Below are 25,799 nucleotides of genomic sequence, written 5' to 3' on the forward strand. Positions count from 1 at the left end.
TAATATATTCACAATTCATTGAAAAAGAGTAACTAATAATTTGCTCTATAAATTTAACATATCAATAAAAAAAAAACAATAAATAATCAGAAAAAATCCACCAAAAGCCGCTTATTGGTGGAAGAATTCAACGGTCTTTAAAAGATGAGACACAGAAGTTTTATCTCATTGGAAAAATTCCTTGGCGGAGGTTGAAGAAATGCATGCTGGCGGCCACCTCAAATTGGACTAATTTATTGACGGAACGCCGCCAAGCTGATAGGATAAATTAGCCGAGTTGCTGACGTGGAAAGTGAGCAGTTGCTTATGATAACGACTTCAGGCGTCTTTTTGCAATTGAAAAAGTAAAAATCTGGTGACGTGGATATGGTTGCATTTTGCTGACGTGTCGGCGTCTGACACTGACCACGTGCCAGGCACTGACAATTACGCCGACGCTGACGTGGGCAAATAAATAAACCCTCTCCCACACAATTCCTGTCTAGAAAGCCTCACATACCTGCAAGTTTTCATTCCCTTCGGGAGTCACGACGCTCGCTAAATCACAAATAAAGAAAACACGGCAATTTCTTTAAAAAAAAATTAATTGAACATAACGCCAGACGACAGACAGTTTAACAGAGCACGCCCGCGGGGAATCGATCCCTTGTCCGGTAAAATCCAGGGAGAACCAGAGGAAAAAGAAACCCTAGATCAAAGAAAGAAGTGCAAGGAAAAATGGCTGCTTGTTGCAGAGAATAAGTAAAATGAGTGTGTATGGCTCTGTACAGGCAAGGGAACGGGTCTGTGCAGGTGGATAAGGAGAGGTCTGCTTCTGCGTTTAGGGCCAACGCAAATGGAGGAAATTATACGAGCAATAATAATAGTAATGTTAACAATAATAACAATACGCTGAGGCATAAGCTAAATCATCGTGGCAGGAAGCTCAGCCGCTTTGGCCTGCCGCGGATTTCGCAGTGCTCCATTGGCGTTTTTCTGGTCATTTTTTGCACTCTTGTTTTCATCACTCTTCTCGGAGGCAATTATCCGTCTGGTGACCGAGGTTCGAATCCCTTTCACTCTACGGCTTTTTCTTTTTAAATTTTTGTTTGTTTATTTATAATTAATTGTTAAGCAATGTTAACCAAATGCTTCAAGGTTCCATGGTCCGTACGATTTTCTAAAATCAAGGTTGCAGCAGCCCAATTGAGTCATAAAGCGAAATGTTCAAAGTCTGTACGTTTTTGTTGAACCGAGGTTGTGGCTTATCATTGCATCATAAAGTGTGATTTAAAATGTTCAAGCTTCCACAGTCCATACATCTTTTCTTAAACCAAGGTCGCAGCCTATCATTAAGTCTCAATGTGTGATCCCAAATGTTCGAGTTTCCACAGTCCATAAGTGTTTTTTAAAACCAGGGCTGTGGCCCTTCATTGTGTCATAAATTTTGATCCCAAATATTTGGTTTTCTTAAATTTACATACAGAGATTTTATTTTCTTAAGCGTTTTAAGTGTCAAGTAAAGCTAATCAAGGACTTTAAGCTTCCACGGTTCATAAGTTCTCTTAAATCAAGGTAACTTCACATCATTGCCTCACAATTTGTGATCCAAAGTGGAGATGTTTTTAAATTTACTTATATCCAGTTCTTCTTTTAAAGAGTCTTTCACAAATTAAGTGTTAAGCAATGCTCATCAAACACTTAAAGCGTCGAAGTCCATGAAGCATTCTCAAGATCAAGGTTGTGTCCTATAATTGTACTTTTCTTGTTTTTTTTATAGTCAATTTTTTCTTTTTCTTTATTGGTGTCCACAAATTCTCAAGTTTTTAGGTTTTGCAGGGTGTTTTAAATTTTTGATTGCATTTCCACAGTCAATACTTTCTTAAATCAAAGCCGTTCAATGAATTACATCATTGTGTCGCAAAGTATGATCTGAAACCTTGATGTTTTTTTTTTATAGCAAGCATCTATGTTCTTTAGTGTTTTCTAAAAAATATTGTGTTTCAAGGTTTCACGGTGTTTTGAATTTTCGATTGCATTTCCACGGCCCAGCACATCATCGAATCACAAAATATTGATATCCTTAAACAGTTATAGCTGATTTTTATTTTGAAGTATTTTCTATGAATTCTTTAGTGTTTTGTTAAATGATAAGCAATGCTTTTCAAACTCTGTAAGCCTCTACAGTCCATAAGACTTTCATAGATCAAGGTTGCGGTCATATCATTGCATCACAAAGCATGATCCAAATTGTATCCAGCTTTTATTTTCTTAGCTCTTTTCCTTAAATTCTTTAAGTGGTATGAATTTTTTATAACGTTTGAACAGCCAATTGTATCACCGAGTTGTAAATGTTATTGATTAAATTGGATAATTACATAAGGAGACGATAGGCTCTTTAAATAGAGAATGCAAGACGATCTTTCCATAACAGAAACCATCGAGAATAGAAAACATTCTAAAAAGAAACAAAATGACTAAGGGTAAGATGACCATTATAGAAACATTACAATATTATTTTAATATGCTCCCTTAATCTGTAGGTTATTTGGCCATGAATGCATAGAAAGCTGACTCCTCTTCAGCACGCCCTGCAACATGAGCTTGCTGCTGAGACCCTCCCTGGTTCTGCAAAACTTTTGGATCCCAAACAATATTATTTTAATAACATAATCCTTTTGATTGCCATCCAACATGATGTTGGGTAATGAAGCTATCCCTCCCTTTGTCCAGAGACATGGAAATCAAGATCAGCTTCTTAAAAAACTTCAATTTTTGTTGACAAAATAAATGGCAAAAAATTGAAACCACCATTTTGTGGAAAAATCGGCAAACCTTCGATGCGATGCTAAAATCACACACCTTCATTTTTGTGGAAAAAATGGTAAAAACCCAAACAAAAACACCTTTCATGATTTTTTGTGAAAAAAGTTAGAAAACCCTTCGTTGGAGAAATAACTCACGATTTTTGTCTGAAAAAATTGCACAAAAAACGAAAAATCCAACATGATTTACAAAAATAAAATTAAAAAACTCTCCATGATCTGAAAAAGAGAGTTTCAAAAACAGCCACGATTTTTGAGGAGAAAATTGTGTAAAACCCACCATGATTTTATAAAAAAAGGCAGGTTTGAAACTCTAGGTCTGAGTAAACCACGATTTTTCATAAAAAATGGTGTAAAAAAACTTCTGGAAATAAATTCCAGATAATGAAACCTCAAATTTTATTTAAAAAAAATTTGCCAAAAAGTTATAACTGGCTCTGATACCATGTAAATATTATTGATTAAATTGATAATTACAAAAGAAGACGATAGGCTCCTTAAATAGAGAATACAATACAATCTTTTCATAATGGAAAGATCGAGAATAGAAACATGAATGAAAATTTTTAAAAAGAAACAAAACGACTAAAGTTAAGATGGCCATTATAAAAACATTACAATATTATTTTAGTGGGAGTCACCAAGTCTGATTTGAATTTTGTTTCCACAGTCCATAAGACTTAACTTTTAATCGAAGATGCATCTCATCATCACGTCACAAGTAGTAATCCAAATTGTTGATTTTCTTGATTTATTTCTAGCCTGTTTTTATTTCCTTCAAGAATTTATGAATTTCGTGTGTTTCTGCAGTCCATATGACTTCTTTGAATCAAGGTTAGATTTCATAATTATATCACAAAATTTGATCTGAAATAACCAGTTTATATTTTCAGAATAGTTTTCCTTAAATTCTTAAGTGTTTTAGCCTTTTAGGTTTTCAGGGTGTTTTAAAGTGGGCATCTGAGATCGCTATGTGAGTTTTTAACTCTAAGGCATTTTAAATTTTTTCAACTTACCATTCCGCCATGAGTTGTGGCTTGGAATGTTAATTTTATTATTTGTTACTATCCTCAAATTCATTAGTATTTTAGAGTATGGGAAAGTATGAATTTTTTGATTTTGTACTTCTGGGATCACTGTTTGGTTTTCAATTCCTTGAAATTCTTTTGACACATCATTATGTCACAAAGTGTGATCTGAAACATTGATTTTCTATTAATTTTTTATCATTCCTTCTCTTAACTTTCCTCTGAAGCAACTATTCTCCTCGTTGCAGAGGTTTGAATCCCTTTCACTCTATGCCTTATTTTAGTTTTTCACGTCTGAATAAATTTTAAGCCACATAATTGAAGAACTGAAGCGCATGCATCCTTAGTTGGAACACAAATATTTTGGATAAAAGTTGTAAAAGAAGAAAACGGACATTGACAAGTGAAAAGAAGAAAGATTTATCCTTTAATTTATTTGGTTTATACATTTATCCAACTCAAATGCTGCTCTTTTGATTCTGTGATCCAGCTGTGGATTCTAGTATGCTTCAACCTCTCATTCAGACATAAACTGAATTATTATTCCAGGGCTTCGATTATCAACTTTGTTTTCTTCAATTCTGAGTTTTCCTTTTTCTACCTGCCCCATGAAATACATTTTGCCATGCCAGTTCTGGGGTTTTCTCCTGGGTTAATGCTCCGAGTTTCAAAATTACATATCCCTTCTGCAAACACTTTTAATCTATTTATTTGGCATTCTAAGTATCAGTTTTATGCCTTTCTGATGAGCTGTGTTGGCACAATCTACAGGTGAAGAGCATGCTTCTGAAACCGGAGACCTTTATTATCAGGTATTTTGAAATTTTTTAAATTTGTCTAATTATCTCTTTTGAGGTTTCAGCTTTGTAGGCCTGTAGTTCTTGGGTGTACTCAGAGCCATAGAGAATATAATTTCAGTATAGTCAGAAGGGAAAGGTGTATCAAGTGTATAATTTTGTGATAGCTTTGAAAGGTGATTTTCAGAGTATGCAATTATGCATAATTTTCATTGTCTTAGCAGGCACATTCATCTCATTTTTCATTCTGGAATTCAAGAGGACAAGATCGTTCTTTGACATCTACAAATGAGTATAAATTGGGCTCAGGTTAGCTTCGTTTATCCTTTTCTGAGGGTGTTTTAAGATAGGGTATGACCTATAGCTGATTTATTTATCACCGTTGACATTGATTTCCTCTCTATCAACATCATTAGAATAATTAAAATTTGAATATTGTTTATAGTTCCAGTGGTTTTATTTGTGTCCCGAGCTATGGTTCATAACTTCAACTTAATTGATAGCACATGATTTGGTACAATGATTCCACTGAATAAATATATCTGGCTTTATGATAGGAGGTAATGAGATTCCTGAGCAGAAGGGGGTGACAAAACATAAGGAAGATACAGTTGACAGTGACAGCATTAAAAATCCCAAAATTCTTCACTTTGGTCAGGGCTCTGCTGGTTCAGGCCGGGACTCCAGATACTGGGATAGAGATGATAGGAGAAGGGATGAAAAGTACAATGAAGAAGATTCTGATTTCTCAAATGCGGATTCTAATACTAAACAAAATGAAATCAGTCAGGACAAAGAGAGGAATAACATAGGTTATGGGAGAAAAGATAAACAAGAAAATGAAAAGATAGAAGTAAAGCATTTAATGCATCAGGAGGAAAATGCCAAGTCTACTAGAATGCCAATTAATCAAGATTTCGGGGATGGAGGATTGTACAATGAAAAAGGGCGAGATGAACTCAAATTGTATGAAGAAAAATACGAGGCAGCACTGAAACACGAGCTTGATCTTGATAGAACAGAAAAAGAAAAAAATGCAGATGGCTTAAACAAGGAGCTTGGCAAAGCTGGAACTGCCAATGGAGGGAAAGACAGAAAGGACGTGTCAGCTGATAACAGGCATAGTTGGAGTAGAAATATGAACGGTGATTCAACCCAAGAACAGGTTGATTTAGATGATGAGTATGATGATGGATTTGATGATGATGATATGCATGCTGAAGAAACTGAGATTCTCAGCAATGAACAAGATATTCAAAAGATTGCAGACAAGCTGAGTGAGAAGGCAAGGCATTATGATCGGAAGGATTCAATTGAGAATGATAAGAACACAGATGGAAATAAGATGAGCTTAAAAGATCTTCAAGTTGGGAAAAATAGAGTTCTTGACAATCATTTTGAAAAGGAATCTACTCTATTGTTACGTGGTTTTCATCAAGACAAAGTGAAAGGAACCTTAATAATTAATCCTCAGTTGGAGGGTTCTTCTAGGAAAGCTCATAGCGATAAAAAGAAGTCAAGCTTAAAAAGACGAACTAAAAGTCATAAGCATTCAAGTAAGTTTTTTAAGTTAAAATGCTTTTCATGTTTTTGATGTTTGCAAATGATTATTATATTGGAATGTTTGTAACTTTGCAGTCTGAAAAATTTATATGTACTTTTGATTCTTCGGTTGCATTTGGTTAATGGTCTCCAGAAATTTCAATCATTGTTTCACAGCTAGATAATTTCTTAATTTTTTCAATATTTTGTGTAATGCTCTCTCTGCATTGATCAATGAAATAAGCAGGTGAATCTTGTTGGCCTTTTTCGTTTTCTTTTGCAAATGGAATTAACATGGGCGCCTTGTTGGCCTTGTTCTTTTTCATATTAGTAAATAAGGAAGATCTAGGTCATAACTACATATTTTACATAAATAGCCTTTGGTTTTCTTGTTCATTTAATTTAAAAAAGGATAGACCTCCTCTTGTATGCTATGTCTCTAATATTTAAGGATCCTTGAGATAGCGACAATGTTATCAAATTATCTGGTTCAAGCAGAATGTATTGCGTAATAAAATTGTTACCTAAGGCTCTTATGTTTTTATTTTGCATTTTGTTTTTTGGTAAAAAATAATTATTCAAAATTCAATAATGCTGCAACATTAACTTAATTGGTGATAATGGTAACAACCAGAGTCTGAAAAAGGCCTGAAATTCTCACACCTGAGATTAGTCCCCATTACCAGTATTTTTGTAGAAAATAACTGTATATACTGCTGAATGGTAGCAAATATTGAAATGTCATTCACGAGATGGACTGCCAATATTTAGAGGCATTATTATTGTTAAAAAGAAAGCAGTTCTCTGTGAATTTTTCTTCAGTGGATTTATTGGGTAATTTTTTTTTCACATGATGAGTTCAGTTTAAGTGAATAGAGTCTGCAATAAAGCAAACATATGCCGTGGAAGGCATTAACGTCATGCAATTTCTATATCACATCTGAGGAACACAACTATGTTCCTTATTTTTGCAGATTAGTTCCAATATTCCAAAGGCAACTTCCATTTGTATGCCATTTTATTTTTAAATCTGCCATCACTGCCGAAGCATTGAATTCATTCTCTCATGAGCACTCCGACCTATACTACTGGTACCACCACCTACAAATTACTTCTCATCCATGACCGTTTTCTCTATGAACATGGGCAAAAGTGGGTCTTTGCCACTTTATGTTGTCCGAGCCTGGCTTACAATATGTTTTCATCTGTAATTTTTACATATCTAAAGCCGTGGGACATAACATTTCCCCTGTGATTGAGCCTGAGCAAACCCATCAATAAAGAATGAATACTCAATACGAGGATTATATTTTCCATTGGATACTACTAAGTTTCTAATGGAATCATCTTTGGTGTACCTCCAAATTTGTTGGAACTTTAAATGGCATCCTTGAGGATATTTCTTGATATTTTGGAACAACATACACAATGGAAGGATTTCCAATGTATTATTGTTTAGATATATTTATTTTTGTAGAATTTTTCACTTTGGACGAGTTTTTAGTACTCAATTTTCATCGTTTCCATGACTGGCCATTTCTTTGTGACCTTTAACTCAGCTACATTGGGGAATGTTTATGACACAAGGGGACTCACAAAGTCTACAAACACCTCTAATCTAAGCAAACATTCTTGTTTTTTCACCCTTTATAAGGTCTATATTGATTGGCAAAGCTTTTACTGTGTATATGCTTTTTGAAATACACGCAAGCATAACCCCAACTGTCTTATGTTTATCATTCTCTCACAGGATATTACAACATGGTACTGATGCTTATAGTTATTTAAATCCAAAACAGTAAGTCTTTACTTGCTGCTGTCAAAACTTATGATTCCATTGCCATGCTGCAGAATGTGAACCAGAAATATTTTTCAAATTTGCAGATTGACTGAAAATGTACAGAATCTAAGCATAAATATTTCACTATAATCAGGTATTTTGATACCATATAGGAAAATCAGAGATGAATATGCATATACATGAATACAGGAAACTTCTTATATGTAGGTGTAATGAATAGACAGCTCATGGGTAGTTATTCATGTCTCTCCAAAGCTTCATCTCTTACTTCGTCCAATCCTTCCATGTGCTTTTTGTATGCCTGATCCATAAATTATTGGATAAACAATCATTTATAGTTGGTCTGCTAGTAGCATAAAATGTAGTTTGGTTGCAGGCTCAAAAAAAGTTAAGACAGCTATCTTACATATGATACCATATTTAGATTCCTCTAGAAAATTTATGCAATTTCATAAAAATGGCACCTTATTTGCGAAGTGTAGAGGTGTTATGTCTAAGTACTAAAAAGGTTGGTTTAAGGTACTTGTAATGTGATTTTTTAAGCTTTCCTTAAGGTTGGTTTTTTCATTTTTACATCTTCAATCGATTTGACCTATATATTGAGAAAAAAATGCTATAAGAAAATGTTATTTGACCTAGACTTTTAGAGGGTAGCATGGGAGTTTTCCTTGCGTACAAGTTACATCTTTTGTAGGCAGCACGTAGATGTCTAAATATGACCCTGTTTTTTTCTCATTTTTATCAATTTTGTCCCTTGCTAAAGCAATTTTGTTTCTTCAGGTGTCTCATGCGAGCTAAAATTCTTGAACTCTACATCTCAGCTTGTAGAACCAGAAGAGAACTCAAGATTTGCAATTTTTTCTCTACAGTATGTAGAAAATGAAGAGAAACCAGATGGAGTTGAAGTTTGGGAGCCAAGATTTGGTGGGCATCAAAGTCTTGCTGAGAGGGAAGCCTCGTTTAATGCTCGTGACCAGAAAATTCACTGTGGCTTTGTAAATGGGCCTAAAGGCTCCCCTAGTACTGGATTTGATTTGTCTGAAAAGGATGCACAGTTTTTGAATACTTGTCACATTGCTGTTTCGTCCTGCATCTTTGGAAACTCGGATAACTTAAGGACACCGCCTGGTAAAAAGGTTAGATTACCTTTTGTCATTTTGATACTAGAATGATTTTGTTTTCCTGTACAGTTTATTATTAGTATCTACCTTGACGTTTTTAAAGATTTGTGCCTTACTCTTAATGGTGGGATCTAAACAAATGCTTATAACTTGAAGAATACAATGTAACAAAATTTCTGGCTTACTACACTCATGATATTGGGTTTGGTTTTGGGTATGGGTTCGAAGTTTGTGTTTGCAATGTGCTGAATTTTCTTTTCCCAGGTTCAGTACAGCTGGGTATGGTGTATTTATCTGTAAATCTCTATTTCTGTCTATCTATATATCTGTCTGTCTATCTATATTTAGTGAATGCCAATAAAATATGGTTCTCTATAACATGGTTATGCTTAGTAGATTCTCAAAAGAGAGGTGGTTTTCTTCTGTGGGTGAAAGTATTTAAAAACAACATACTTTTACCAAGCAAGCATTTGTACTTTTCAATTGTGCCCAGTACTCTTTGTTGGGCAGCCATGTAATCTCTGTGTATTTAATTAAATAAGTCTTGATGTAATTTTGTATATTTAAATAACTGATAAGTCCTTTTGAGGCAAGCGAGCATACTAATGGGGCAGAACCCATATTACTTTATTCTGTTAAATATAATTCCTGCATTAATGCTCTTTCAATATCAGTGAAATTAACATTTTTTCCCCAACACCACCATTTGTCAGAAGAGTTTGCCAGAGGCTAGTTCAGCAGCATTCACCGATCAAGTTTTGGTCTGTAATATCATATACACAGCATATTTACATGACTCCCTTGGCAGAGGGTTTCTCTGCAATGAGATTGCCATATTAAAATATGTAGATGGCCATCATGAAATTGTGATTCCGTGACTTCCATGAAAATGAGTGTTTGTAGATTCTGATGGAGCTCAAATTGTGTGAAGGTCTGTTTGATAAGAATATTGAGAAGAAAGCAGTTAGGGAAAAAGAGACGGTTGTGGTGATGAAAAGGTTGATGGAGGATCAATTTTTAATGATGGTTCCCTGTGGGTCTGCCCACAATCTGATGTCCATGCTGGACACTGGGTGAACCTAGGGCTGTCCTGGACCTGTATTAGAACCAGAACTGTTTTTTTGTATTAGATGGATTAACTGTGGGTTCAAGGTGCCCAGGTCAGACCTTTGGTGAGTTTTGGACCTGTACCGAACCAAAACTACATTTCAGGATTGCACACGGCTAACTAGAAGAACCCAGAAACATAGATTTTGTGATAACAGTTTTTGGCATTAAGAAGTAAACCCTGCATTATTTGATTTTATGGTCTCTTTTAATGTTGAATTGTTTTTCTTCTGAGATGTTCAATTCTTTTGATTAGCCTTGAATGATCTGCTCCATGTATTTAGACATTAGTGTTTAATGAAAATTGTTGAACTGACTACATTAACTGACTACTCTGCTTGTCACATGTTTTTTAAACATTGTTGCACAATTTAATCACTTATCAATTTCTTGGGTTTGGTTGATTTGATGATTTCTGGTAGCTAAGTTACATGAAATGCCAATTTTTTTTTGGGGCCCTGTGTACAGTTTTTTGGGTGATTGTTTCAAAAAGAACAAATAGTATAAAGAAAATGAAAAATAATATAAATGCTGCACATAAGCAGCATTAAAGTAGAGAAGAATAAAAAAAGCTACTTGATTCAAAATATCATAGTTTTATAATTCATTTAGGTAATTTTTTTTTTCAGTCTTTTATCTGATCCTTGCTGTGGGTAATCCAAGAAATGGCATGGGTCTTCTAAGAAGCGTCTTGTAATTGCTGTCTTCATTCCCAGGAAATTTTTAGGACGGACATAATGAGTCTTGCCACCGCCACCCAAGCACCGCCGGAGATGGGGAGACATCTCCGCGTCTCCCAGAGATACATGGAGACGCCTCCACGTCTCCTTGGGAGACGTTTGGGCGTCTCCCCGTCCTTCAAGAGACGTGCAGACGTCTCTCAAGGGACGGGGAGACGCCCAAACGTCTCCTGTCGCCCCCACGTATATGCAATGTTTAAAATTAAAATTTAAAAAACAAGTGACTTTTTAAGTTTTTTGGGGGTTAAGGGGTAACTCTAATTGGACGTGGGCCAATAGAAAAATAACACCCCTTGACCATTGATCACAATACAACTACTTTCTAATTCCATTAGTCAGGCGATCTTACAGGTAACATCATACCAATCCAGTGATAATTCACAGTTGGACATAAGTCCCAATTATTGATAGCTAATAAGTAAAAAGTATAGCTAGATAGAGAAAGCTATTCAACTATACAAAACAATGGATTTACAAGAGAAAATCTCTATTGCATAAAATGAGTAAAGAAGAATCACATAAAATGCATTTACAGACACCACATGTTATATTGAAACAGTTTCAATTTTTTGAAGCTGCCCCCAAACCCCCGTTGAAAAATATAGGGGGAAACTGTGCCGATAGAAGTAGGGAAAATCTAACCTCTGAGTTTGATTAGGCTCCATATAACAACACAACTTAGAAATCTTGGTAATTGGTATTTAGATTTAGTATTTCAAATTTCCTATAGTCTCATTTGAAAATGTAATTCTTATACTGTAATACTGTCATACATCTTTTCAAAACTAGTTTTTCAAGTACTATATGTATATGTATAACTATATCAGCACCACCACCCCGCCACCCCCCCCGCCGTTCCCTCGCCGTCCCCAAACTTAGGCCCTTGGTCCCCTTTCCCGGAAACGCGTCCCTGCGTCCCCCCGTCCCCAACGCCTGGGAAAACTGGTTTTTAGATAATGACATTCCCATACTGTTTCTCATGTGCTGCCTCTAGGTGATAAATATTTAAAATTTAACTCTTTATGTCATGATGGTGACTATCAAACATCAATATAATTGATCTTTGTTTTCATTGACATTTATTTCAGTACTTAAAAATGTTAGTTTTTAATTTTAAGGATTTTATATTTTTTTGAGGTTTTATAGCCATTGTGTACTTTAAAGAAATAGTTTTTTTTTAGAACAATATTTGTCATCTCCAAGTGCCCATTTCCCTTTGTTTTGAATTCTGGGTATATTGGTACCCCTTCCCATCCTTTGTAGTTTGTACCATTACCAGTGTGTTTCTTGGTACTATGATCTATGCCAATTGTTGTGCCAAGTAACCAAACACTAGTACTATTGTTTTTCAAAATACATTGTGTATTCACATAGAATCTATTGCTTTAGATTAAATTAGAGGTGATTATGCTTCCGTTTTATTAATAATTTCCACTATTCCTCTTGCACCTTCAATACAAGGATTTACTGAATGACTATGGTGAACATGAGGCTGGGTGATGATGAGTAATATGTTTTCCTTACAGAACTTGACACAATAAAATTTCCACAGATAACTTTCATGCACTCAACTTTCAGACTTGGAGCAAAATCAACAACATTGAATCTTGTGGTCATAACTATCTTTTAGTTAGATTTCCTGATATATATATCAACCATTGGTACAAATTCGCAGCTATCACAATTAGTACACGTACACTTGTGGCCATGTTGAAGATCATAAGTCATTTATGCAAGAACAATTATGCCAAGAGGCATAACTACAGTGGCAGCAAGGGGTGAGATGTAATGGTGTGAGCATGTTAACAAAAACTATTAAAGAAGTGACATACAAAAATAAAAAATGAAAACTAAAATCATAAAATAGCTATTAAGTAAATAAAGTTAAATAAAACAACTTTAAAGTAAATAAAATAACTCTTCTTTTAACATAAACATCTCATAAAAGTAAAAGTAAAATATAAATATCATTTCAATGCTTATAATTTGTTATGTAAATTTGTTAGATAAATATTAAAAATGATATTTTTCATATGAAAAAATAAAACAACTTTACTTTTTATGCAGTATTTTTTTATTTATTTAGAAATTAGTACTTATTAATTTATATTTTTATTTACTTAAGTATATAACTATTTACTATTTTATTGTCTATTTACATAATAAGTATTTTTTATTATAATAATAAAAATAATCCTTGCAATAAAAAATAAAATAAATAAAGAAAGAACAACGTAAATAAATAAAAATACAAGAAAAATAGCAGTCTCTTATGATATTTCTCGGCGTGTTTTACATAGATTTTTCTAAAGATAGATATGCTTGTTGGTATTTTCTCTGAAAAAGTAGTAACATGTAGGCTAAATGTGTAGGTTCCAACATCCTACTATGAAAAAGACACAAATTTGAGATATTTCCGTAGTACCACTTTTGCCAAATGATTGGCTTTCCATCTTGTACTCACATTTAATTGTTAATGTTTGCATTGATACAGGTTACACAGTCATCCAAGAAGAATGTGTGTTTTGTAATGTTTATTGATGAGAGAACATTGAATACAATGTCTGCAGAGGGGCGACATCCTGATGACAAAGGGTATATAGGCTTATGGAAGATTGTTGTTGTTAGAAATTTACCATTTACAGATATGCGTCGGAGTGGGAAGGTGCCAAAGTTCTTGACTCATCGTCTTTTTCCATCTGCCAGGTAACATGAAAAGAAGACATATTTCTATGCAAGACAATACTGACAACTAGCTTGCAGTGTTTGTGTACTTTCTCTTGGTGAACTAAAGGCTTTTCCACAGCAAAAAATGATTGTTCTCTATTTTCAGTATCTTGTTTTTACTTTCATGAGCTAGCTAGCTAGCAAGCAAACTATCATACTTAAAAAGGATATTATAAGCAAACATGTCAATTAATTTTTTTTTTTGTGTATTTATATGGAATTTAACAACTTGGAAAGAGTGCGTCTTTTTACTTTCATGAGCTAGCTAGCTAGCAAGCAAACTATCATACTTGAAAAGGACATTATAACCATAACGTGTCAATTAATTTGTTTTGAGTGTTTTTATATGGAATTTGACTCCTTGGAAAGAGTGCATCTTTTTTAAGAGATCCAAATTATTCCAAACTTCTGAAGTAATTTGCAAATAAATATCCACTACAAATGTGCCCTTTTTGAGATTGAAGTATGCATTTTTTTAGAATATGATAAGGCAGCTGCTGAAGACAATGTGGAAATGATTCTTTTTGTTGTATTATCTATTTTTTAAGGTGAGCCTAATAGGAAACATGTCGTCCTTTCCCCAATTGGAAATTTTCTTATTATTTGATACCCCTATGATTACATCATACTGCATACAGGAAAAGTAATGCATTCAGGATGAGAGATCAGTAAGCACTTTCTCACACCATAATGGAGTTTTCTCATATGCATGTTTCTTTTGACAAATTTTTTTTTATAGAATAATATATGCTTTGTTTATGTTATGTACTTATCCTACTTGGAAGTTGTTATGTTCGATATATTGAAAAAGGAAATAATCAAATAAATAATTGCAAAACATATGTTTTCTGACTGTTTTTGTGTGACCAGTACCGATGGTAGGTTGGTTGGTCAGGATTAATGGTTGTGCCCAATTTGAATAATTTTTTGCTGTTTTCTAACCAACATATCTTCTTGGCATATACCTACTTGAGTTCAGGCACATACTTAGGGAGCTTTCTTCCATGTATTCTCCCTAAAAGTATTGTTTCTCTAAGTGGATTCTGTTGTGAGGTATTTACACATCGCCCCATTGCAAATGGGGACCCCCACTTTTTTTCTGCTTAGTTGGTAATGTCGAGTCTCTTGCTATTAGCCTTTGCATTGGAGAGGTATAGGCACTTAAAATGGCCAGGAGTCAAGTGAATAGCCCTATGTGAAGTATGAAATGAGTGAGTTTAAGGATGAAATGAGTGAGTTTAAGGTTTGCATTCCATGTTAGATGATTAAGGGTCTAGTTAAGAAGCTCATTGAAATTGCCCGCTTCATGTTGAATGATTGATGAGCGAATTTTCGCTGAGTCTTTTGCTTGAGAATTGGTGAAAGAATGAGCTTGAGCATTTGAATGTGTAATGAAATGATCATTTGTAATCCTCCCATCCCTGAGTCTATCTTAGGTTTCAACTTCATGACTTCACATGTTGGAGCGAACTTCAGCTTTAAGGAGATTGGAGTGAACTTCAGGGGTGAGGAGATTCAAAGCAAACTTTATGATGGAGAGATCCAGAGCGAACTTCATCCTTGAGGGATTTGGAGTGAACTTTTTCATGGTGAAAATGTAAGAATGGGGAAGGATATGAACACTCACTTCATGTTTAGGAAATCAAGAATCAACTTCATGAGTCTATAACTTGAAGCAGACTTCATATTTGGGCAATTTGAAGCAAATCACTTGACAACTTAACGACTTTGTATGTTGGAGCGAACCTCCTACTTCATGAGTTAGGGATTTGAAGCGAATTCCATGATTATGCAAGGAGATCAAAATGAATTTCAAGCTTGAAGCCCATAAGAGGAACAACTTCATGTTTGAGCAAATTGGAGCGAAATCCTCTACTTCATGAATTGCTAAGGTGGAGCAAAATACAAACTTCATGACTTGCCCAAGAGGAGCGAAGTTGCTACTTCATGAATTGATGTTTTGGAGTGAAGTTTGCTACTTCATGAGTTTAGGTTTTGGAGCGGACTTCCAACTTCACGAGTTGAGGTTTTGGAGCGAAGTTGGCTACTTCATGAGTTTAAGATTTGGAGTGAAGTTTGCTACTTCATGAGTTTGGGTTAAGGAGCGAAGTTCATGATCTTGCAAAGTGGAGCGATTTTAAGAGTGAAGTTGGGTATAAATAGGTGAAATGAATTAGAAGTTGACAACTTCATGAATCATTATTTTGGAGCGAAGTTGATAACTTTGGGAGTTGCAAGAGAGGAGTGAAGTTGATAGCTTCATGAGTTTGAGCTTATGAGCGAAGTTCCTTACTTCATGAACTGCTGTTTTGGAGCAAATTTGAACTTCATGTTGGAGCCCTTTGGGGCGAACTTCATGTTGAAGCCCTTTGGAGTGAACTTCATGTTGGAGGCTTTTGGAGCGAAGTTCCTAACTTCATGACTTTGCATAGTGGAGCGGAGTGCCTACTTCATGAGTTGGGATGTTAGAGCGAACTTCATGATTTACTGTTTTGGAGTGGATTTCAGGTTTGAGATAACTTCATGAGTTACCACTTGGGAGCGAAGTTCATGTTTGGAAAGATAAGCAAACCTAGCAAGTAAGGCGATTGAAAGAAAATCTCAAATGCACACCATTTTGAATGAATTTCTAAACTTCATGAGTTGCTGCTTTAGAGTGAACTTCATGAGTTCACCCTTAGGAGTGAAATTCCCTACTTCAGCAGTTGCAAGCTTCAAGTGAACTTCATCACTTCATCTATTGGAGCGAAGTTGAATTGCAGGTTTGAAGCTTTTGGAGTGAACTTCAAGTTCAAGGTGTTTGGAGCGAAATTCACATATAAAACAACTTCACGACTTTGCTTTTAGAGCGAACTTCATGATTCCACCTTTTGAAGTGAATTCCACCAATACATGAGCAAAGTTGAGAAGGATGATCGCCTTGAGTAGACACAATGCCAAATGAACTTCAGGAGCTGCTGGTTTGAAGAGATTTTACTACTTCATGAGTTGTAGGATGGGAGCGAACTTCATAAGTTCAAGGTTTGGAGCAAATTTTCTACAAGGGTAAACTTCATGACTTAGAAGATTGGAGCGGATTTCATGAATAAGCAAGGTGATTGAAACAAGTTACAAGTGCACGCCATCTAGAGCAATCTTCATCTTCAAGCCTACACAAGCAAATCTCAACTTCATGAACTTCACAAGCTCAACATAACTTCACAATTTGAAGGGTATGAGCGAAGTTCAAGAAAATGAAGAAGATTAAGGTGAGGGAAACTTAATGAACATCAAGGATGGAATACACTTCAAGAGCTCCTCTTCATGATCAAAAAGCAACTTCAAGCGTCCCTTCATGAGGGCGAATTCTCTTTATATGCTCTTATTAAGTTTGTATATCAAGAGTATATGATACTTGCTTGTTTGTTTTGCAGGAAATGAAGAAGGAAATAAGGGGATCAAACAAAAAGCATTCACTTGCGCGAAGACATGATCTACAACATCAACGACATGAAGGGAGTCACAAGAGAAGGAATTCCGAAGGAGAGATACAAAGATGACATCTAAGGCATTCCAGAAGGTAGTTTCAGAAGAGTTAATCAAAGTTAGAATCAAACCTACAAAGTGTGAAGTGACATCCTAATCATCATCCCAATCACCACTCACCAATCAGGAAGGTCTACCTTTACATGTCTTGATTCAACGTACTTGATTCATTAGTGATGGCATGAACTCCGAGGCACCTACCCATAATATCTATTGGTCCACACTCATGGAATGTAATTTTCTCATTGGCTAAGGAGAGTTTGTTGTAACAAACCCTAATTAGGGTTTCCATTGTAAAATCTTGGCCATTGATGGAGAATGAATCCTGCCCATTCATTGTAAATGAGCTCTCTATAAAAGCTCAAACTCGTCATTTGTAAAGGTAAATAATAGAGAATAGTTAGCTAATAGTGATTAGAATAGAATAATAGAAGAATAGCAATTAGAATAGAAATTAGATTAGGAGAAGGCAAAGATTGTTGCCAAACCTTGTTGTAGAGAACAATTGATTTCATTGAAGTTATGGTGAATTTGATTTGTTACTTCAACAACTCGCTTGGTCTTTACTTCTCGATTTACTTTCATGTAATTAGATTGAGTGGAGGAATTTGTTGAATGTATTCATGTGGAATCTACCTAATCCATACCACTAGCCTCTTGCTGCCCTTAAGCGCGCCTTGTGTGGTCAACTGGAATGATATGAGCTTAACTTTGAATCGTTCTACACTCATTGCCTATGCATTAACTTGAATGGTGATCAATGTTTGATGGTATTGATTCGAACATCCTTGAAATGTCCTTAGAAGATTGCACTGAGCTTGTGTCAAATTTTTCAAGTTGATGGTGAGATCTTTCTCGGGAGGATTCCATATAGTCATTCATCCATGTTCTTACATTCTAGGCCTTAGAATAGATTCTCTCAACCCTTTCCTTTTGCCATTTTTTTTCAAAATCGAGCTAGTTTAGGATCAAAAGCATCACCATATTGTAATATCAGATGATCTAGTTCCAGCAAATCAAACATTCAGGCATTCTAATGTAAGTCCCCTTGTGATTCCAGCATAATCACATCCAACCAATGAGCTTATCCACACATAGTGACCCTACATTCATGAACCTTGGAATCTTCTCGAATGATCCTTAAGCTAATCTTCAGCATTTGAGAGATTTTATTCAAGAGAGGATAAGATACTTATGGTATTTTATTCTGTGTTCGCATGTGCCTAAAAAACACATCAACATGTTCTCTTGGACTTTTAATGTATATTTCCTATTAACAGTGAGTACAATGCATAATGTACTTCGGAAACCAAATTTATATAAAATCAACAGAGAAGGACAACGGATTTAAATTTGTCATTCATTTAAAATATTTTAATATAGAAATTCTGAAATTATATTATGGAGACAGGGTGGATCCTGTCAGAGCTTCTTATATCCATACTTTTACATCTACACAAGTCGCTTTTTTCCTTGTCCTATAAGATTTTAAAACCATCCTAATAATGAACAAAAGTACACTCTTTTTTTTTTGATAGGTAATGGGCCGAAGCCGATACGGTGTACATACTCTACCCCCTTTGTGGGATTTGAACTTGTGACCTCTATTTCAAGAGCACAAGTTCTCCACCACTAGGCCAACTCAAGTTGTACATAAACAAAAGTACACTCTTAAAAAGGAGTTCAATCACTCTTTTAGTTTGTCTTCTTAGACGCTTTTTTTTATGTAGGTCACTGACCCTAAACTTTCTGAAGGTGATGAATGATATAATGGGGAATGTTTCAGAGTATCTTATATCCTTTCCCTTTTTCCTTCAAGCAGTGGTGTTCTCATGTACATTGTCTGTCTTATCATCTTGTCTATGGTTCGCATCATAGTTTAAAAACTCAAACTTGACAAAAACTTAGCAGACCCAAAATTTTCAAAAACTTATGACGTGAGCAGATTTTCTGAACCTGAAAAAACAAATAAAATTGTAAATTATTCTTCAAAACATGTATATTACTGAATTTAAAGAACATATTAATGATATCCTTCATATATTGATCAAAATTAAATTTCAACGCACATTGTAGATCTAAAAATTGAATTCAATACATATCAACTTCAAGTTTGAATATGTATAAAAATTACGAAGTGTATGATTTCAATATTCATGATCTACAAATTTTTCTTATGACTAAAGTTCCTAAATGACTGTGCGTGTCCTTGATTTGGATGGCGGTGCTGTAGCTTCCTGTTAAGAAACAATATCATCCTCAGTAGGATTCTTAGGCATATGTTCATGATGTGAATGTGAAGAAGCTCTAACTGACACCTTGCCTTCTGCTTCCTTATTTTCTGCTACATCCATTGCCATTTCATTACCTCCTCCAAATCAATTTACCAACAACACTAAACATGCGATCCACATCCTCAACAATCCATTTTGAATTTGGATTTATACCATCAAGGTCAGGTGCCGTGTGTTTTCTACCGCTCTACCTTCTTGCACACAAACAAAATTATTTGAGCATTTTTGAGTCAATTTCTTGTGCTTCTTTCTGTAAATGGCCTCAAAAACACTTAAATTGTGCTCACGCTCAATTTATTCCACCACAAATCTGCGACAACACCACTTATAATTTTGTAAAAGACTTGGTAAACGAAATTAAAATTAAACTTTAAACTTAATTCTTACTAATATATTTTATTTATTTATCTAATTGTAGAGTTTTTCCCTTGCAAATGCATAGAGATAAAGAAATAACCCTACCTTCTTGCCCTTATATGTCTGCAACTCATCATGGGTGATGTCTCTAAAGTTTTCATTGGGAACTACCCTCACCATACATGTGTTGAGGTCATCCACAACCTCAGCTGCTCTAAATGAATTAGACAAGAAAAACTCGGGTTCAAGTGGTAGGTAGCAACATGGATGTTTTGGTGGAGTTGTCAATTCCACCTTTGAACAATGGCTAACTCTCATTATGCAGTCACTACTTCAAGAAACACATTAAATTTGCCCATAATTTTCAGAGATAACTTTCATTATTTTATTTTTTATTTTTTTGCTATGTTACCCCGAGTTTTTGGGACCGGGACGGCAGGGGACGGGGGTATGCGTTTCTGGGATGGTAATTTTTTTTGCCAATTTTGGGGATGGCAGAGGGGACGGCTATATAAAAATAGTAGAAATTAAAATATATAGGTAAATTTAAAATTTTCATATGGAAACATGGATAAAGCATGCACATATACATTATAGAACCTTAATATATAAGAACTAGTAGAGTTCTTATGCCAAATTTGTGTTAAATTGAGAGTTAAAGTCAAATTGCTTATAGAATTAATTGTCAAAATTAATTGTCAATATGCAGAATTTAAGGGGACGTCCCCTAGGAGTCCCCTGTCACCGGGACGCCTGAAAAAAATACCGGGGACGCGTCCCCAGGTAACATAGTGTTTTTGAGATGAATATGATCAACAATATGCATATTTATGCTTCAATACTTTATAAATGTCACCAAAACCCTAGCCACCCTTGCCAAAACCCTCATAAAACCAACGCTAGGTCTCAGAATACTGTCCCACTTTTCCTTGCTGATGTTAGCTTCAATGATGCTCAAGAATATGCATGAATTTTGTTGTAGGTTGTTCAAATCTGATTCTGATAACTCTGAATCACACCTCCAAAAATGGCCTCCAAACCTGATGAGAATATGGAAATGATGTGTTAGGGCATCATAGACCAAAGTGCTTCCACTGAAACACACCCTTCTGACTAATCAGCTCCAAGAGAACCCTAAAATGTAATATAATGACTCCCAAAACAATGATTTAATCTCAGCCATAGATCCATTGCAAATGCAATCAAATGATCCAAATAAAACCCTAAAAAATAAGCCAATAGGCTTCTTAATTTCCAACGCCCCCTTGACCTTTTTGGCACATGTTTATTAAACATCACTTAAAGTACGTATCTCTTAAGTCATTAAACTTAAAAAGGGTGAAATATTGTCTCTAGGCTGTCACTTAAGTTGCATAAAAAGACATGCTCACAACTAAAATCATTTAAACTCAAAAGGGGGAAATATTATGTCTCTAGGCTGAGAAACTGTAATGTCCCTAATCTGGATATTTGAATTTTCTGATTTTTGGAACTAAAAGAAAATGGAATTCGGCAATCTGAAAATGAAATAAGTGGCTTGAAAAATAATTTCAATCCTTATGTCCTAAGATTTAACGCAAATTGAGAGTGTAACTGAATGATATATTGCTTGATGACATCATGCCAGCACATGAAAGTACTAACATAGAAACCCTAGATCATATATTTTGATTGCTTTCAACAGCTGAAACAATTACGATGCTGATATGCCAAACGAGAAAGCTATTTTCAGAATTTCAAATTGACAAAATGTCCACTAACAAGATGATACACAGCAGATCTGAACAATGTGATGATTGTATGATTGGAAATTGTTCAAGTGCTGATGGTATGACTCCCTGGTCTGCTGGTACAGCTGCTGTATGGCTTGCCAAATGCTGAATCAGATCTGTATAGCCACAGTTAGAGTATGAAATTGTATATCAGTGACTGGAACTTGACATAACCAGAAACATTAATTCTTGGTGTGACGTTTTGCAAGGTGGCACATCACACTGCAGTCAATGGCAACGAGTTATGATTCTGTATGGACCTCCTAACTTCATCCAAAATCAGTACGATAAACAAAAACCTCAAGGTGATAGCCTTCCCAAATTCTGCAGTAAATGATGGGCAAACAGCAACTGAAGTCTGAAAATGGCAGTAGATGATAAAAGCAGCAAAACAATGCCAATAAAATCTGCACATACTCCTTCTATGGCTGGCACAGCAATAAATGATGGGTGGATCAACAACATAGGGTCTGAAATCAGCAATGTGTGGTAGCATCAATTTCCTCCCTGATATGGTGCTCAAAATTTATCACAAAATGATGGCGAACAACCACCACCCTGAAAATTAGCAAATAAACCATCCAAAATAGTGAATACCAAATTTGCTTGCAAATCCAATTGCCCAAATGTAAAACTTGAAGATAACTTGCCAAAATTAGCTTCAATACAACTCCTTTGTGAAGATGCCCTAGGTGGAGATGAGGGTTTTTGTCCTCAAATGTGGAAAATGAAAATCCAATAGGGCTTTTGTCCTCCAAGATCTCCAAACAGCTAAGGTTTTGCATCCTCACATGCAAAGATTGAACACGAGGTTGAATTTTGGAAAGTGAAAATGTCAAATGAAGTCAAGATGCCAAGATGAATCCAAGGACCACATTTTAAACCTCTCCAAAACAGGCCCACTAAATTTTTTCACCAAAGTATTTAAAAATACTATTTATAATTAAGGGTTTAAAAACACTTTTTTAATTAATTATAGTAATATTACTAATAAGTTGGTCCTTAAATATAAAATTACTGGACCCAACTTAAAATAATATTAGTTACTATTTCCTTTTAGCCTATGGGAAATGGGGATAGGCTAGAGAGATCTTCTCCATGGTACAGAAATGAAAAAGCTCGAATCGGTACTACTTAGATTTTGAAATAACTGTATTCACGGCTCAATGCAAGATGAAAAGTCCCCTAAATCTCCTTCTGACTCTATAAAACTCATGAGAATTGTTAATGCCTTTGTTGTCTTTTTCTTTGTTTTTCCTTTAATCATAACATGAAAGTAGACTATTAACCTCAAGCCAAATGTCCTTAGAGGTTGCATTACATATCACAACATTTTTGGCTATTGATTTGTGCACGGTGATATTTGAGGTTATTTATGCCTCCTCTCAAATGCCTTTCAGAATAGTTGCATGCTACTATTTCTGGCTTTCTACCTATTGTACCATGTTTCCAAGTAAGGTCCATAGGCTTGCTGTCACATCTCTTCTTTGTGGATGCCATTTTGTTTTTGGAAAAATGAAATGAAACTCTAGCAAAACAAAAACAAATGTAGAAGTTTGAACAAAACCCCGATGTTACTGTTTCTTGCCCTACCATACCTATAATTGGGTCTGGTTTGTAAACATTTAGATTCTTGGTTGATCTGATTAGGGATTCAACTAGGAGGTGTTTTTTGGCCAATGGGTTTGTTCTGGAGGAACTTGGGTGAACCTAGACTGAAATTAACAGAAACCCATGCATTTTTGATGAATTTTTTAATTTTTACAACCTATTTTTAAAATTTTTCCCTACAATGAACCCTAGTGATTGTAATTTTTTTTTCTGTTTATTAGCTTTCTCCACTTCATTTTGTTCTGCCTTGCAAAATTTGCCACCCATGAGAAGAACAATTCAAAAAATGACTAATTTGATTGTTTTTTTATGGGTGGAATGTTTTTTTTTTAAATACTGGCTGAGGTTTTCTTGTGGACTAGTGAGTTATTGGTGAGTTTTCAGCACTTGTTTGGCAAGTATTTGCAAGGCTTGTCCTGCTTACACGTACTTGCCTGAGTTTTTGGACTGTGGTTTGCATTAAAATAACATTGTTGCTAGCTTTAGAATGTGTGGAGTATAGTTTACATATACAATTGTCAAAAATGAAGTGTTCTTGAACAAAAAACCACGACAGTATTAAAGTTAGCAATTGCCCTAATTTGATCATGTTCTGCAAACTTTTGGGTTTTTACTTTTTTCTAGTCCATGTTGTGCAGCCTAACATAGGATTATCTTTCTGAAAGGAAATATGTTTATAAAGGTAATTGATGTATTGACTATTGTTGTATATCTTGATCAAATTTTGAGCAGTGTTTCTCAGTTATGTGTGGATTGAAAGAAGTTATGCATGACAGAGCTGAACAAGGATTTGCATAATGTCATAATGTATTAGAATATTAATTTCGAAAAAGATAAATGAGGGAATTTTTAATGCATTTGACCCCTTAAAATGTATCGCTTTTAGATAGCATAAATTATAGTTTGTAGTCATGATAATTGGGATATCGAAGAGATTATAGTATTATACATAACACTTCCGTATATTTGGTGCATTTTACCTTTTAGGTACTCCATATGGCTTGACAGTAAGTTGCGACTCCAAAGTGATCCACTCCAAATATTGGAATACTTTCTGTGGCGTCGAGGATTTGAATATGCTATTTCAAATCACTATGATCGTCACTGTGTGTGGGAGGAGGTGATCCAAAACAAGAAGCTGAATAAGTTTAATCACACTATCATTGATGACCAGTTTGCATTTTACCAAGCTGATGGTCTTACAAGATTTAATGCCACAGATCCGAACAAGCTCCTTCCAAGTCGTATGTATTTTGTTTTCAATCATCCAAAAATGTTGCGAGTAGTTGCAATTTGATATTTTATCAATTTAAGGCCTTAGCTGAGTTGGTTTATGATATTTTTGATTCTTTCAGATGTACCTGAGGGATCATTTATTGTGCGAGCTCACACTCCAATGTCAAATCTCTTTTCATGCCTTTGGTTTAATGAAGTTGATCGTTTCACTCCACGTGACCAGCTTAGCTTTGCTTACACTTATTTAAAGCTTTGGAGGATGAACCCAGACAAGCGTTTTCGCTTAAATATGTTCAAGGTAATTGAATCCTAAGTTTGCCATGATTCTATTTTATCATCTGCTTTACAACGTTCCCTGGTCTAACCTTTGAGTAAAAAGATTTCATTAAAGGATAAGTGAAAGATATTATCTCTTGAACTGTTTTGAGTGAAAATGTTGAAAAGTAGCTATGTTGAAATTTATAACAGTGAAAATATTTGAAATCAAAAACAATTTTTCTGCACATTAAGGCAGTTATTTTCTCTTCTGAAGTAGTGAATGGATAACTAAATTGTGTTTCCCTGAATGAGTTGTTTCTAGTATTTGATTTCTAAGTCTTAAAGATTGAATCATGGATTTGAGAGTTCTATATCTATGTTCCAGGATCAATACATAAGTGAGATTTGCCTAGTTGTTCAGTGCTTCGTAAATATGATTTGTCGTGTTCTATTTTAAGGCACATCATTTGCCTATTTTGCATGCTTCTGAATTGCTACATTTGCCACTGCACTTTCTTCCTTCCAAATCTCTTGGAACCGGAGACAAGCTCATGAAATGAATCTTTGTGAGACATGGACTAGCTCTGATACCATGTGAGATTTTGCCAAGATCAAGAGGCAATGGAAAACACAAATAAGACAGACAAAAAGTATGATAGGAATAAACTGTATTCAATCAAGATGAAAATATTGATCAACTGGATCATCAATCGATGTTTCATACAATGAATATGAGCCTGCTTATATAGGCAAGGCTATATGGATATGTGAGCACACAAACATGACATGTGGCTCAATAAGAAACAAGGGTAGGTAGGAAATAGGTGTGGGTAGGTAGGAGAAACAATATAATATTCCACATGAGGTGGATCACCCACCGAAGGTGGAATTATCACTCCACAATAAGTGGATATGATAAAGTAGTAACAAGATCAACACCATAAAAGGTGGAAATTCTCCTACACACACTATCCCAATGTGGCACAAACACCCAAGTGTCTCATACCCAAACTACTATGAAATGCATTTCCTAAGTAAACTTAAGTAAGGTGTAATAATATCCAAGATGAATAATTATT

The 25,799-nt window shown here is 35.0% G+C and overlaps 1 protein-coding gene across 2 annotated transcripts in view; it reads left to right on the forward strand.

Moving 5' to 3' along the window:
• The first annotated feature begins 475 nt into the window (after nucleotides 1-475).
• The window catches only part of LOC131032688 (uncharacterized), a 28,446-nt gene continuing 3,122 nt past the window's right edge, over nucleotides 476-25,799 (forward strand). The window contains exons 1-8 of one of the 2 annotated variants that reach the window (XM_057963727.2): nucleotides 476-1,042; nucleotides 4,604-4,644; nucleotides 4,851-4,938; nucleotides 5,187-6,185; nucleotides 8,753-9,108; nucleotides 13,435-13,646; nucleotides 24,214-24,470; nucleotides 24,582-24,760. In XM_057963727.2, coding sequence (XP_057819710.2) covers nucleotides 757-1,042; nucleotides 4,604-4,644; nucleotides 4,851-4,938; nucleotides 5,187-6,185; nucleotides 8,753-9,108; nucleotides 13,435-13,646; nucleotides 24,214-24,470; nucleotides 24,582-24,760 — 2,418 coding nt within the window. In that variant the 5' untranslated portion in view covers nucleotides 476-756. The remainder of the gene's footprint in view (nucleotides 1,043-4,603; nucleotides 4,645-4,850; nucleotides 4,939-5,186; nucleotides 6,186-8,752; nucleotides 9,109-13,434; nucleotides 13,647-24,213; nucleotides 24,471-24,581; nucleotides 24,761-25,799) is intronic. The other variant, XM_057963728.2, reaches the window with a different exon arrangement.

This window comes from Cryptomeria japonica, chromosome 5, assembly GCF_030272615.1.
Source record: "Cryptomeria japonica chromosome 5, Sugi_1.0, whole genome shotgun sequence".
NCBI classification, from domain to species: domain Eukaryota; kingdom Viridiplantae; phylum Streptophyta; class Pinopsida; order Cupressales; family Cupressaceae; genus Cryptomeria; species Cryptomeria japonica.